This window comes from Tachysurus vachellii, chromosome 4, assembly GCF_030014155.1.
Source record: "Tachysurus vachellii isolate PV-2020 chromosome 4, HZAU_Pvac_v1, whole genome shotgun sequence".
Classification (NCBI taxonomy): domain Eukaryota; kingdom Metazoa; phylum Chordata; class Actinopteri; order Siluriformes; family Bagridae; genus Tachysurus; species Tachysurus vachellii.
Genome location: NC_083463.1, coordinates 13,562,795 through 13,578,196, shown reverse-complemented (window position 1 = coordinate 13,578,196; position 15,402 = coordinate 13,562,795). Strand labels below are relative to the sequence as shown.

The window sequence follows — 15,402 nt, the reverse complement described above, 5'->3', positions numbered from 1 at the left end:
CCGAATGCAGGTCTTTGTGATGTATACTCTCAATAACCTTCTGTTTTAGCCAAAATACTGTGCAAGCATATCAGTTATTGATCTAAATAAAGAGTTTTTATTTATTTATTTATTTGAATTATATTTTATTTTATTAAACGTGAATCCCAACCCAGACAGTTCCTGAACCTCAGCTACATCACTAAAGTTCATAATTAGTCTAAACTAAAGTTGTGCAAAGCACCGTTTCAATGAATATTTTTTTTGTGCAAAAATAATCCGAGCTCCCTTGTTTTCACACGAAAGTTCAAAGCCTTCTTCTCCTGAAAGTGTTTTTGTTGTGTCCCAATGGATGCCAGATCCAATCCACACGTGTAGTCTGAACTAAGATGCCATCTGATCTGTTGAAACTATCTGATCATATGAATAATTTATTCGCTTACATCCCTCACATGCTTACCGAACGATGACAACACCAGTTGCATTCCCCAATGCATTCTTCTATCATTTTTAATAATACAAGCCTGAAACTTTTATGACATATGGCAGATGTCCTTATCTAGAGTGACTTACAGAAGTGCTTTTGAAGTCTACATCAATGAATACATCGGAACTGGTTCAGTAGATTCACACAGACCTAATATGGTTGAATGTAAACATGAGCAGAACAGAAGAAAGGATTTCTCGCAGTACCTGGTCCTTTCAAAAACCTTCACAGCAGTATCTGGGGCTAGAGACGACACCAGATTCACCACCTCCGTTATGATGGAAGGAAGGAGGAAGAGAGACCAGATCTCAGCTGTGCAGTGCTGGACGGAAGGACAACCTGGGGGGTGGGGGGGTGGATAGAGAGAGACAGAAAGAGAGAGAGAGAGAGAGAGAGAGAGAGAGAGAGAGAGAGAATTATATAGTAATTATTTCTGTTAGTATGTCTCTATAGCATCAACAACTACAGCAACAGCCACTCAAACAAACCAGGTACTGATAGACTGAACTCACCTAGTTTGGCCATGTAGGTGACCCACGGCTGGAAGGAGGATTGATAGACAGGGTGAAGAGAGCCAATGTCTCCCTCCTCTAACTTAGTTACATGACGCCTGGAGACAAGACAGAAAAAAAAGACAAACGGAGCGAGAGGGAGAGAGGGAGAGAGAGATAGAATGAAAGCAGGGTCTTCAGAGTCTACAATTTTGGTAAGTATGTTATTTCTTTTGTACCCGTGCCTGTTTTTGTGTGCGTTTGTGATAGTATGAACGTGTTTATTTAAGGCTATCTGGAAAACAGTGGCTGGAGTGTATTGGATTGGTCATAATACAGTACAATTGAATTTTTTGGAACACATTGACAACTTTTAGGGAAATGACAGGGGTGTGTCAGGTGTGTAAATGTAAGGCAAAGCGAGGAAATGTGAATGCTAAGGATTTTACCTGTGTGGGATTAGATGAGTGCCATGAAAGAAAGCTAAGCTGCACAGAGATGCATGTGTGTGAATAAAGAAGAAAAAAAAGAAGCAAAACCCTGAAGTAGTAATGGCCACTAAAGAGCCCGTTTGAGCTGTCCTAAGCTTTTCTTCGGTTTCCTCGTTTCCCTCTGGACCCAGGAGAAGTTTCATACACACTGCTGCTTAATATAGAGAAGGGACTCTGAACATATGTATGTTATTAATGGTATAATTCTTGAGGTTATAGTAAATGCAGCTAGTATGTCAGGGGTGCGGGGATAAAGACCCAATCTATTCAGACCCAAATGCAGGATAGCTAAAATAAACAAGGTTTATTAACTAAAAAACACAGAACTGGACAAAGACAACAGCAGACATGATAACAGAAGACAACAGAGGATTAAATAATAATCATGATTAGACACGAGGAACAGGTGTGCGGAGGCGGGGAGGAAGAGACAAGGGCAGGGCAGACACGTGACACAGAACATAAACAAAAGCACGTGGCCAAAGTCAGGGTTGAGTCCTGACATAGTAGTTCACTGGCTTCTGTGCAATAATGAGTTATGGACAGATTATTGGAACAAAAAAACCCAGCTGTCTTACAAAACTAGCTAAATATCAGCTACATAACTGATAAATAAATAAAAACTCTACAGGATACAATTAAGTTAGATTTTATAGCAATACTATTAGTGCCTGTAGTCTAATCTCTTTCTGTACACAGTTCCCCATTCCCCTTATTTCCTGTCCATCAGTGAATCCGGGATCATCACCAGGCCACCTCTCAGCAGATATTATTAAGGTGTTAATTATTCTCAGCAAGTCTGTGACACTGTCAGGGTAGCGAGTGTATGTGGTGATAGAAAGTGCACCACAGTCACAGTGGCACTGCTGGAGACTTAAATATTGTGTACTGACACTTTGTCAGCGTACCGTTACATGAGACTGGAGCTCATCAGGGTCAGTTTCTCACCACAGCACTAATGTTGGCTGGACATTTAGGCTGTTGATTGCTGTACCTGAAATACTCATTATAGCAATGCACACATTAACTTGCCATCACGATAGCAGTGTTACGGATGTAATGAGAATGGCGCAACACCCAAATAAACAGTTCTAAGGCGGTCCCTTCATAGCGACCTGCTGTACACCTACAAAGCGTCTTTATAAAACCAGGATAACTGATAAGGTGGCCAGTAAGTGAGTGTAGATACAAGGTGGGTGTTCCTGACAAACAGCTCATGGAAAATGTTACCTTTGAGCCTGCTCCCTCTCTACTGCCACAGCTCTCTCATGACTCCACTGCTGTTTGACACTTTCTGTTTTGTGTCTCCGCCGTGACACACGACTGTCCTCCGCCTTCTCTTGCACAATGTCGTCAGTCGTCTTTGGACTGCCCAGTTCTGATGAGTCTGGTTTACTCTAACATATGCATGTACACACACACACACACACACAGACACAAACACACACAAATATTGAAATCTACCTATTGTTTCCTTCTATTTTTTATATTCAAATAATCATGTATGGTACTTCACATTTCAAATTTCTCTCTGTATTACATTCTGCATCGTCCCAGAACTGCTGGAAGATTTTATCATTTTCCTTGCAGCATTAATAAAATAATTAGAAATCTGTGTTTGTCCAACAAATTTTGCTATAAGGATCTGTCTGGCCATCTGTCTGTAGAGCCGTTTATTCATTCCTTTCTATCTACTGACTGGCTGCCTGTTTGCCATGTCTGTCTGTTCACTGGTGCCACTTTAATTACATTAAAGCTGTGTGTGTGTGTGTGTGTGTGTGTGTGTGTTACTAATGACACTCCTATGATGCCTATAAAGACACGTGTGTTAAGTGTGCATATGGGACACCCACCAGAATTTCCCAGAAGCTCCGGCGCATATTTTTTCCAGTGGGTGTGGTAGACTCAGGAGTATTGGCTCCAGTCGTGGGGGTGGAGCTCGGGGCGGAGCTAAGCGTTATTGGGACAGGGCCACTCTTAACTGTGGAGGCTCGCCGTGGGCTTTCCTTTACATCTTTACTCGCAGACTGAGGACTGATGCCTGGAAGACAGCGTTTTTTTTTAAAAAAAAATGAACCTACTTCACAAAGAGGAAGTAATGTAATGATTATTTTTACAACAATGTTGCAAAGACAGACTTCAATCAGGTCCAAGAACCTTTAACTCAGTGGAAGATTATTTGTCAAGAAAGCCTTTTATTTCTGTAAATGTCTTCACAGACAAGCAAATTAGATCCATAGATTACTAATGATAATGATATGTTTGTATTTTTGTAATCTACACAGCAACCTCACCATAATACTGCTGTCCTCTCCAGCTGTGTATGTAATGTAAACACTAACAAAGCATGTAGGGGACAAATGGCTCTACAACGTCCTGTGACACCAACATATTTGTGTTGTAGCAAGTGACGCTTAGTGCTAAAATAAGCATAAAATACCATTATGATATTGCCTCTGTGTTCTCAATCCTACAGATTTGAGCCAGTATAAAAACAATTATTTGACTTATTAAAGGATAAATATAACATGACTGGTATAACATTAGTGTTTGATGACTATGTGAATAAAAACAATTCTTATCAGACTTCTGAAGATTAAAAAATGATTGAGGATAAATTAATTAGGTCAGTGGTTTCTCACTGTTATTGTTGTCTTTTTGTCCAGCTTCAGGAATGCAGAATGTCTCTAGACACAGAGGGTTTGGCAGGACCTTCATCTCCATGATGAGATCACACAGTGCGTGACGCAGCGCTGACCGGAGTTTCTCTGTCAACTGCAGAGGACTCACATTCCCCTGCTCCCAGATATCAAACCGCACCCGGACTGTACCACCTGAAAACACACACATACACACACATATACACACAGAAAAACACACAAAAACGCACACACACACAAAAACACACACACACACACCACACACACACCACACACACACAAACAGACATATAAAGGAACAGGTAAACACTGAAGAAATCCATGATGATGGGCAAGTCTAATATTATGGAAAGAAGTTATTTAGTGCCATTTTGCTTAATTATATTATGATTAATATCTGTTTTTGAAAGTAGGTAGTTATTATTATACTATTATTATACATTAGCAGCTTCACTACTGCAACCTTCCTAAAAGACGGGTGGAAAGATTTTCAGCTAAAAAAAAAGCCATATTCAAGCCATTATACAAGAGAAATGTTTTTTTGTATAGAAATGCAAACAACTCAAACATCTAGTTACATCTATGATATTATTATAAATTATCTTATTAGGATGCTTACATTTTGGCCAAGTTGAATTCAGATGTCCTGCATCATAGAAACAGAAAAATGTTAAGTGTATTAGTGACCAATAATATAAGCATCCTATACTATATAAAACCAAATAAAGCAGCGTTTCAATTTTTTTGTAATATAATGCATCATCACAACTGGCTTCACTGTACATCCATTAAAGTAGAAGGTTTTGCCCCCAGTTTGTGAGCAGACCTTCTTATAGAGCTTGAACTAAACCAATCAGCTTTATAGTTGAAAGCTCAATACAAAGCAACTAAACTGAATTTAAATATTTACCTGTGCTGTGTTTGTCTGAATATATTTTCAGCACAGATGTGAGGCTCTCGAACTGCTCAGGCTGGAGTGAGATGGAGGCGGCGTCTCCTCTTGCTGTGCTACCGTCCTGAGCACAGACATATAGAGGCCGATCCTGAGCATCCACAAAGGACAGTGCAATGCATGCAATACCTGTAGAAACACACACACACACACACACACACACACACACACACACACACACACACACACACACACACACACACACACACACACACACACACACACACCTGTTAGAACTGGACTATAGCATCTGATGGAGTCTTGTTAAAGAGGCATTCTCTTAAGTGCAACGAGCCAGCCAAGACTTTCTGTGCACTAGACTACAAAGATTAATGCTTATTATGCAAATGCAAGAGCAATGGCTTGTAGGATCTCTAAAAATGCCTTAAACACAACACAGACATTAAGTGAGAAGGCTGTGCTTTTCTTGTCCACTTTTCTTGTCCCAGAATGATTTTATTCATTGTTAATGTAGTTCAAAGCATGTTAAGAGATTAACAGGATAGAGGTTTCCCTCAAATTTATCTTCCATTTGTACTAAGACGCTCATGTCAGACTTTACGGTTTAATCAGATCAGAGCTGATTGAAACTTCATACTGCACGATGCCACAAACAAGTGAATATAAAGACTTCTGCTTTCACCCTGGGAATGACTGGAAGCTGCCAGAGATTCAAACAGTTTTCCAACAATAGTGTGAGACGGTGAGGGATGTGATTGCCCAGCTAGCTAAAACAAGCAACAGCCATTTACAGAGTGAGGAGAAAGGTAAAAAAAAAATGGCAAAAAGGAAAGTGTTCCAGCAGGATACAAATAATCCAAATAACACAGATAACAGAATGTAAGAATTAAAAATGATTAAAATGATTAAGCACAGACAAAATACAAACAGAATGGCTCAAATCCATTAACAGATGCCTGAGTCACCTCAGACTTGCACATTGGGGATAAATACATACACATTGTGTAGACTTGCACATTGGGGATAAATACCTACAAACTAAATCTATCTAATATGTTGAATTTTGCATTCTATTAATCTTTATATAAAAAAAAACTTTTGTTCTATGTTTATGTTCTGTAAAGCTGCTTGAGACAATGTCAATTGTAAAAAGCGCTAAACAAATAAACTTGAATTGAATTGAATAGATAATTATAAGTATGTTTGTAATTATTAAAAAGTTATTAAAAAGTACAGTGCAAATATCCTGTAAGAACTTAATAAAATTGTTAAATACATTTATGGAAATTATTGTAGAAAAAAGAGCAGTAACAGTCCAGTTTGAGGAACCATAGAACATTTTATGTATTAAAGTCAGGTGGATAAAACTAATGCGATGCTGATGTATGGCCCAATGTCTGAAAGGAGAAAGGCTCTGTAAAAAGTGCTCCTTTATGCAGTGAGGCAAAAGTAGCCTGCTGCTCTGTGAGTCCACTTGTGCTGCACTTAGCTGATCACCCCACAGCCTTGGCAGGAGGGTGTTAAAAGCACTTGAGAAGCCACAGAACATGACTCTCACAGTGCAACAGGCAGATCACAGCGTCCTCCACACCCACTCATGGTCAATATGCAAACTGTAAGTGGTCCAGTGCTGGACCCTCAACCCAGGAAAAGCCGTCTGATGATGTTTATCAGACAGGTAGTCAGCGGGAAGCTGCTGCTGCTGGTAAGCTCTGACCTTGAGACCAAAAAATCCCATACATCCAGCAACTGCAGAACATTTTCATACAGTGCCGATAGGTTGCGCACGTGGACTAAAAGAACTTAAAAAATTGAATTTGAGGCCACCTTATTTCTGTCTGTATAATTACACCCCCTTTGTTTCAGTTGCAAATCTGAGTGACACTCAGACATGCTAACCAAAACTACAGGACCAAACCGGATATCTATGTGACTAAAACATTACCATGTATTAGTCAAGTCATCTACAGAGCGTGAATTTGAAGAGCCAGACTGGCAGAGAGCCCAAGAGTAAAAAACTGCCCATGCCTGAGGTGTCTGTGAGCTTGTGTATGCAGACGAGGGTGAATAGCTCTTTCTTCTTATGGTGTTAAGCTGCCCTGCGGTGCAGAATGAGTAACAGTTTAAAGATGTGGCTGGCTTGCTGCTGTGCTTAGAGGAAGCACCCTAGCTGTTGTATGATAGGGGACAGTTATGTGGTGAGTGAGAATTGGCCAAAAATTATGATGAAGAAGGAGAAAAAGAAGAGGCACGCTACTGATTTTTTTGTCTGGAGAGCTTATATAAACATAGTTGAAAATAAATACAGCGGGCGAGCTAATGATAAATTGTGATGTAACGATTGTGTGTGATGTAACGTCAGTAATGCATATAACTGCGTGTTTGTATAGTGTGTGTGTCTGTATGACTAGAATCTGTACAAATATGTTCTGTGAGCTTTCCATTTTTGTAAAAGTCTCCATTGATTGTAAAAGTCATGTAGTGCATGATCAGCTTTCCACACTCCAGGCATGGAGGATGTGAGTGACATGCCTGTAGTGGAAAGAGAGATTGATGTTTCTCTTACTCTGCAACAAACAGCTGCATTGCAACAGCAGTCACGTTCAGCTTTTCCCTCTCCTCCTGTGTGTGTGTGTGTGTGTTTATCTGGCTGCTGTTATTAGTGCACACCATTAGCACTATGAGTCATGCTCCTCATATGATGGATGAGTGAGAGGGTCACGCACACCACCTGCAGTCCTCACGCTATCTCTCCTCTTCATCTCATCTCTCTTTCTCACCCTTTCTGTCCTTTTCTCTCTTGTTCTCTGTCTCTGCCTCACTCAATCACTGTCATGCTCTCCTTCTTACTCTTTCTAGCACGCTCTCTCGCTCTTGCAGTAAGACATGTGTTGCTCACATCCCACACAACCAATAACTGGCCACTTCTCCTTCTCCAACTACGACTGTGTGTGTGTGTGTGCATGGCAAAGGGAGGAAAAGAGAGAGAGCAAAATAAAGAAAAAGAGTGAGTAAGCGAGGGAGAGGGCCAGTGTGTTGTACAATCGTTGTAATGATGGAGTGTTCAGCCAAGCTGTGTGTCTTTGCCCTTTATTTGGTGAAAGCTCTATTTACCACACAACATTACTAGAGGCTTGATGAGGCCTGACTGGCTCCTCTGTGTCTTGTGTGCCCTCTAGAAAGTAGTGGGTGTTCCTGTAAGATCCATAAAGGCTATAAATCTAATCTAATCAGCAATCACTTCAATAATCTCCCACTTATCTTATTTCAGCAGGTAGTCAGCAAAAATCTTGAATGTAGTCAAATTTATCCAGTACGTCCAAGCTGAAGATCTCGCTAGACCAAATGTAAGATTATCATACATTTAAGACCTGCTCGAGATAGTACTCTTGATCTATTGGCCTACTTTAATGCTTCCTAGACATCTTAATACAATATCGTACTACACCATGCTTCGTTGTTATCAGGAAGGCTATCAGCCAAACATACATTCGTGTCACTGAAACATAGGGATGGGGAGAGCTAAAGTTATACCAGCTGTAACTCTATCACAGCTCAATAAAAACATGGCATGAGACAGTGGGATAGAACGTAAAAAATTCTATTAGCCTTTTTTTATGGTTATCAGGGAGTGTCACAATCACCATGCATCACCATTATGACAAACACTTTACAGAGAGTTAACAGTCAATCTACTAAATACAGTTAGACTAAAAACAGCTGGAGTTAACAGCGTAGTGAAAAGCAAACAGTACAGTGTGGTTGTGCTTGTTCAGTGGATATTTTCTTTGTAGCTTATGCTTTTCTTTAACCTAAGCAGAAATCTAACATGCTTCAATTGGCTCTGTTGATTAAAATCAAGAAATTTGATAAGGATTTTAACAATCAGGTTCCTCATCATATTTCCCTTTACATTTCTGGTATTTAGTAGACACACTTTTCCAGAGTGACTTAAATTTTTTTAATTTCAATTTATACAGCTGAGCAATTGAGCGTTAATCGCCTTGCTCAACAAATATATATACACGCTGATTAATGTGATAGCTATCATGTGTTAATGTCAGCAAATGTATACAAAATAAGTGGCTCTATACAGAGAGAGCAAAGCAAAATCCAATGAGATCAGAAAAAACTGTACAGATGCCAACATTGTGTCAAAGCTGGTGTACACTGAGATAGTAGAAAAGCTCAGCTTCCGAAGTCAAGGATAGCAAATGTTTCTTTAGGTTTTTCTTGTAAAAATTTCAAATTTTTTACGTATTATGCTACAGTATATGCATTATCATGACAAATCTTTGTATGATTCCTGAGGTCAGCAAAAACTGCATTCAGTAGCAAAATAAAACCTATTTGAAACAGAACCTTCTGAAAGCCTGAAGCAAATTTTCCCAATACTGACCTAAAGAAAATTTCTGATGAACTACAGGAAAAAAATAAAATAATAAATAAAATAAAATAAAACACAACTGCGTGCAGAACATGTCATGCAGGTCCAAGCATGGCTTTGTGGATTTTAGAACAAATAAGGCACAACAAACGGCACACACAAATCACACACATACACACAGAGACACACACAGAGACAGACACAGAGACAGACACAGAGACACACACAGAGACACACACAGAGACACACACAGAGACACACACAGAGACACACACAGAGACACACACAGAGACACACACAGAGCTAGGAGGAGTGCCAGCAAAGGGAAAAGACTGATGGGAAATGGAGCTGTGGTACCTTGAAACTGCGAGGGTGGAAAGAGGTTCTGTACGAGCTCCGACATGGTACCTGAGTCACAACAGAAAACACCCACAACAAGAGTGAGCGCAGGAAAGAGCACACAAAGATGCTGAGACTCAACCACAGACACAGGGACATAGACAAGTGAGGAAATAGTAGAAGAGACAAAAATGTTTTGAAAATAATAAATGGATGCTGCACCTCAAATGTTGAAATGTTTACATTTTCAGATTTCTGATTTGCAAGTACAAATAGTTACAAAATGATTGCACCTCTCAAAAAAATGATGAATGGAAAAAAAAGCCACAACAGGCAGATGGTTTTGCAGAGCGTCTAGACTGTAGTGAGATAATCACTTCCATGAAGCTTCACCCAGGATATACATATGTCTATGACTGTAAACAAAAGAATTTGATTAGCTAACTCATACCAGCTGCAATGGCAATAGTGTGATACAACACAGTTATATATGAGGAAAGAAAAGCTCGTTTTATCCTCAAAGCACTAAACTGTGTCACATCAGTACTGTTGCACTTACACGTTTAGATCAGTCTAAGACAAATCCACCGCCATCCAAGGGAACATAAGCAGCCTTGCTGTCTGGGTGAGATGATGACTCTTTCCTCTAACTCTGACTAAACTCGTGTTTGTTAAATAATGAATATATAACAGATCTTCAGTAATCATGGTCAGAGACGCAGAGAATCTGGAGTCTATCCTATTGAACACAGTGTGAGGAAGGAATATACACTGGACTGGAAGTCATTGGACACCAAGATGCACACACACACACACACACATACACAAATGTAACCAATTCACTACTGGAGGTAAAAGGAAATCAGAGACCCCTGAGGAAACCCTTGCAGACACAATAAGAACATGCAATATTCTGCACAGGCAGGATGAAAGTCGCCTGGAGCTCCCAGTGTGCCACTCATGTTTCAGTTCAGTTACAGTAACAAGGTGGAGTGACTGGCTTGAAGTGTCCTGACTGAATCACATATCCAGACATAACACACTCATCCCACCCCATCTTCATCTGATTTTTTTTTTTTTGCTTTCTAACCATTAATGCTAACTAACTCGCCTGAGCTATTATGATATTTTCCATTTTTTTTAACTTTAGGGTGCTTCCAGACCTTTAAATCAGAGTCTAAATTACAGCAAAATTAACCCTTTTGGTTTGTTCTCACTGAACATACTTAAACAGCAGCAAAAGAGATGGGCAAGGCATATGTAGGGCCAAAAACATACAAATCTTGTATTTTTGATTGATTATTTTTTTCCTTCTTTTTTCTTTTATTCATTACACAAACCTTTAGCAAGTACACATAAAATTCATAAAAATCAAGTGAGCAGTTACAAATAAAAACTTGAAAATATTTGAAGATTTTAACAGATTGAAGTGACGTGACGTGACATACGGCTAAGTATGGTGACCCATACTCAGAATTTGGTCTCTGCGTTTAACCCATCCAAAGTGCACACACACAGTAGTGAACATACACACACACCGTGAACACACAGCAGTGAGCAGTCATTTATGCTGCGGCGCCCAGGGAGCAGTTGGGGGGGTTCGGTGGCTTGCTCAAGGGCACCTCAGTCGTGGTATTGCCAGCCCGAGACTCAAACCCACAACCTTAGGGTTAGGAGTCAGACTATCTAACCATTAGGCCACGACTTCCCAAAGACAACCCAAAGATAAAATCTATAAGAGAACATCACATTTCTGCAGCACTTAGCTTGTGCCACACGGCTAGTTTTGGCATCTCGCATCTACAGAAAAATGTCGTCTGCAACCCAAAACACAGCATGTTTGGTTCACTTGAATGGATTGAATGGCTGCAATCAAAGCACATTAGAGTTCACCTGGAACCTTCACCACCATGCTGAGCTGGTCGTTTTGGCCTTCGCCCAATCGACTCTGGTTCATTTGTAAAGGTGAAGGGGAAACAAAAGGGGAAACTTCACCATTGAGTTCGTTTCAAACGGATTAAACTCTGCCTATGTAAAAGCATCCTTAGTGTCTATGGCCTAAGTGTGACTATTAAAAGTAAATTGCATTTTCGAGTAATTAAACCTTACTATTGACCAATGAAACTGTCATTTCCCCTCTTATGATTAAAGTGTAAAGGTCAGTAAATCAGGCAAACTTGGGATTGAAGCTCCCACTAATTGCGACTTGGAGTGACATTTAGCATGTTTAATAAATTTGACAGCACACGAAGGCAGTATTATCTCCAGCTCTGCCAGGTAGCTAACAGACTTAGCTCGTGAGTGGGATACAAGTCTAAACTTGAATATCAAATTTGGTATATATCTATAAAAGGAGCTTCGAGTAAATTGTAGAATGATGAAGAATGTAAATGAGAAATAGGTAAAAGGACGACAGGTTAAAAAGTGAAGGGACTGGCTTACTGATAAAACTAGAGCAGAGCACAGCATCAAAGAGGATTTCTGTCCTTCTAGGAGTCTTTAGAATGCGAGTACTCGGTGCAGTGGGAAACGTGAAGGATGCTGCTGGACTTCAAAGTCCTGTCAGAATCAGATATCACACCTGTGCTGCACGTATAGAGTATAAAACGCTGCCCACGCTGGTTAATCCGTGACTGCAGCTGAACAAGATTAAACCCACACATCCTGGATCCAAGGCCAAAAACCTCACGCTGTCCTTATTATCCAAACCCACAGTTCTGCTAAAATTTATCCTGCTTAATTTTAAGACCCGAGGCACAGAATCAGTACCTGAACGACTCACGATTCGCTTGGCCAGTATTTTAAAGAGTCATCATTTAATTAGCAGACATCTGCCCGAGGCTGGATACACCAAGCCTCCCTGTTTCTACCTGCCAATTATCCCTCGCCAGCCAGACATATTATTATTAGCCAGACATATTATCATATTAAATTACTGAGTCACTTCTCAGTTATGGGCAAGACTCAGGTTTTCACTTCACAGCCATTTCAGAGCACTTATATGTTTAAACAAGGTATAAGAGCAAGGCATCACCAAAGACTAACGCAAAATAAAGTTAAAGGTACCGTTTATAAATATATATCAGTGATGCAGAGAATGTGTTTAACACTCGTGTGTTAAACTGCACAGCAGTGCATAAAGAACACTGACGCAGCTCATGACAACAAATGAGTAGAGATGTTCATTTTAAAGGCGCTGTATGTAATTACTACAGCCTTCTGTGGCCTGAGATTCAAAAAGCCTCACTCTTTTCTGAAGACACATCAAATTCCGCATTTGAGGAGATATCGTTTAAGAGTGAAGGAAAACAGATTAAGCTTTAGTGCTTGAAAATGTAGACAAGAATCTGGAACAACCATACAAGCAAATTCTACTGCATGACAATTTTGTTTTCTTATACATCTCGTCAATAATACATATATTATAGTTCAGATACTATTTTTACAAATTACAAAGTGCACCTTTAAATTAAAAGATTCGTTATCAATTACACTGTAAATCCATCATAAACCTTAAAATTTAACCACTAACTAATCTCTTTCACTTTAGTAAAGTTCCCTCTGCCACCGCTTGCCTATAGTGTAGGCCAAGTCAAGCCAGTTCAAATCCTCTCAGTTTCTACATTAGAATTTCTATTATATTTGCATAATAGTAAAAAGCAGATTGTAAAACTGATCGTTGTCTTGTTTTTATAGAAGTAAGGACATCTGAATAATGAGATCAGTCACATGGACACAGTGTTAAGGTCAGCAGCCAAAACAAGGGACAGTGACCAAAGTCTTGTTAATTTCTATGGAAAAATTTAACTCATAATATACAGAATATTTAAAGCTTATCGAGTGCGTTTGCCGGTTGGAGCTGCACCTAATCGCTAGGCTGTGAGCATCAATGAGCACCAAACTGCTCTTTAGCTGGCAATTCACTAATTAATGAAAGCATGCTAAATGAACAGAAGGCCTATGAAAATGTGCAGTGACTCGTTTCCCTTTTCTTTGCAGCATATTCACTTTTGTCCTTAGTCTCAGCACTAGAGAATAAACAGGTGTTTTCTTGCTATGACTGTTGATTTAATGCTCATTGGTGTTCATTCTTTATTGGTGCCCTCCATATCCAATTAAAGAAAAGTATAGGAATGTTTTATTGCTGCTATGAGGACTAGAATCGTCAAGGAAAGGAGTGGATTTCCTCTTTAGTTTGCACTTCTCACTTACTCGTCTCTTTAAATAGATCATTTATTCAGTGTAAGGACTCGCCTGTTCACATTCTCCATGGCTTTCACTGTCCTCTACTCTCCAGCCAATTATCACCAAACAGTGCACAAAACAGATCTGCTGTTCGGTTCCCTTAGAGCATGTCTCTGTTTCACTACTTGCTGTATTGTCCTCAGTACTGGAACTGCTATACTTCATGATGTATCCTGGATATGGATTTATAACACTTGAACAGAACACCAGAAAAGGGTTGATGATATTGCACAGATTTCCGGTGCTTAGCTGTGCTGTGGTCTGGCTGGCATGAAGCGCTGATGTGAGCTGAAAATTATTTTGTGCCATCCGACATCTACAGTATATAAACCCCTCAAACTCTAAAAATAGGTCTAAGCTTCCTTTCCTGTGTAAAGTTTTACTGGAGTTCCTGCATAAAGCATAATAGAAACGGAATAATATGCATTTAGATAAATAACTGAATATTGAGACTGAGGTTAAAAATCCAGGCCAGGAAACCTGAGATTAGAAGAGAAGAGAATTTCTGAAGAGAATTTCTGTCTCTTTCATACATTTTCATGTACAACTAAGCACCGTTTTACATTTCTATAATTTTTTTTGCTGATAAAGCAGAGGAAGTAAGACGGACGAGGCTTAATGATCAGCATCACTCAATCAATCCCTTTCGTTATTAAAATTTGTTCCTCAAAATAAACTCCATTTAAAGATCACAGAGCTCAGACTCAGACTCTGTAGTTCCTGACGTCTGCATGCATGACTTTAGACATTATGCTGCTGCCACACGATTGGTTGACATGGGTAACTGTATAAATGTGCAGGTGTTCCTATTAAAGTGGACAGTGAGTGTAATGTAAATATGTTTTGGCTATTAACAATTACATGTCTCTTTCTCATGACAGTAAAGCATTCTGAAATAAAAAATAAAATAAAAATACAGAGAGAGGAAGGTAAATAGAAAGAGAGATAGTGAGAAAAAGATTGGAGCAGAAAGTGAGTGTGGTGCAGCTTAAAGAAAGTACCTTTGCCACCCGTTCCTTGGCCTCCAGGCTTGTTGTAGAGGTAGATATCGGAATCAGGTAGATCAGTGCTCACATGGAAGTAGTGCTGAGAGAGAGAGAGAGAGAGAGAGAGAGAGGTGGGTGGAATGATTTCAGAGCACACTGAAGCACTGTACACTGAGGAAAAAATAGAAAGTTGCCAGCTTTCAGGTCGAAACTTCTCCAGCACTTCTCAAATTTTTTGAATGCTGAATAGCTGGGATTTGAAAAGAAAAGCCCTTCATTAATGCACCCTGACCTTAACCTATTAAAGCATGCAACATTTTTAAAATCTGTTTATTCTTTGAAATTCACTGTGTTAATATAGAGAGGTGATGCATTTAAACAAACAGTGAGTCCAAAGTTCATAAAAACCAGCATGTCAGTTGTG

The 15,402-nt window shown here is 39.6% G+C and overlaps 1 protein-coding gene across 12 annotated transcripts in view; it reads right to left on the bottom strand.

The window, feature by feature from the left end:
* szt2 (SZT2 subunit of KICSTOR complex) overlaps nucleotides 1–15,402 on the bottom strand; it is an 89,276-nt gene that overhangs the window by 34,098 nt on the left and 39,776 nt on the right. For 8 of the 12 annotated variants that reach the window (XM_060867806.1, XM_060867815.1, XM_060867808.1 and 5 more), the window contains 9 exons: nucleotides 14,994–15,078; nucleotides 9,766–9,816; nucleotides 5,019–5,189; nucleotides 4,728–4,754; nucleotides 4,091–4,282; nucleotides 3,302–3,489; nucleotides 2,679–2,845; nucleotides 979–1,076; nucleotides 673–805 (listed from right to left, as the gene is read on the bottom strand). In XM_060867806.1, the coding sequence (XP_060723789.1) occupies nucleotides 673–805; nucleotides 979–1,076; nucleotides 2,679–2,845; nucleotides 3,302–3,489; nucleotides 4,091–4,282; nucleotides 4,728–4,754; nucleotides 5,019–5,189; nucleotides 9,766–9,816; nucleotides 14,994–15,078 (1,112 nt within the window). The remainder of the gene's footprint in view (nucleotides 1–672; nucleotides 806–978; nucleotides 1,077–2,678; nucleotides 2,846–3,301; nucleotides 3,490–4,090; nucleotides 4,283–4,727; nucleotides 4,755–5,018; nucleotides 5,190–9,765; nucleotides 9,817–14,993; nucleotides 15,079–15,402) is intronic. The other 4 variants (XM_060867813.1, XM_060867818.1, XM_060867814.1 and 1 more) reach the window with 1 other exon arrangement.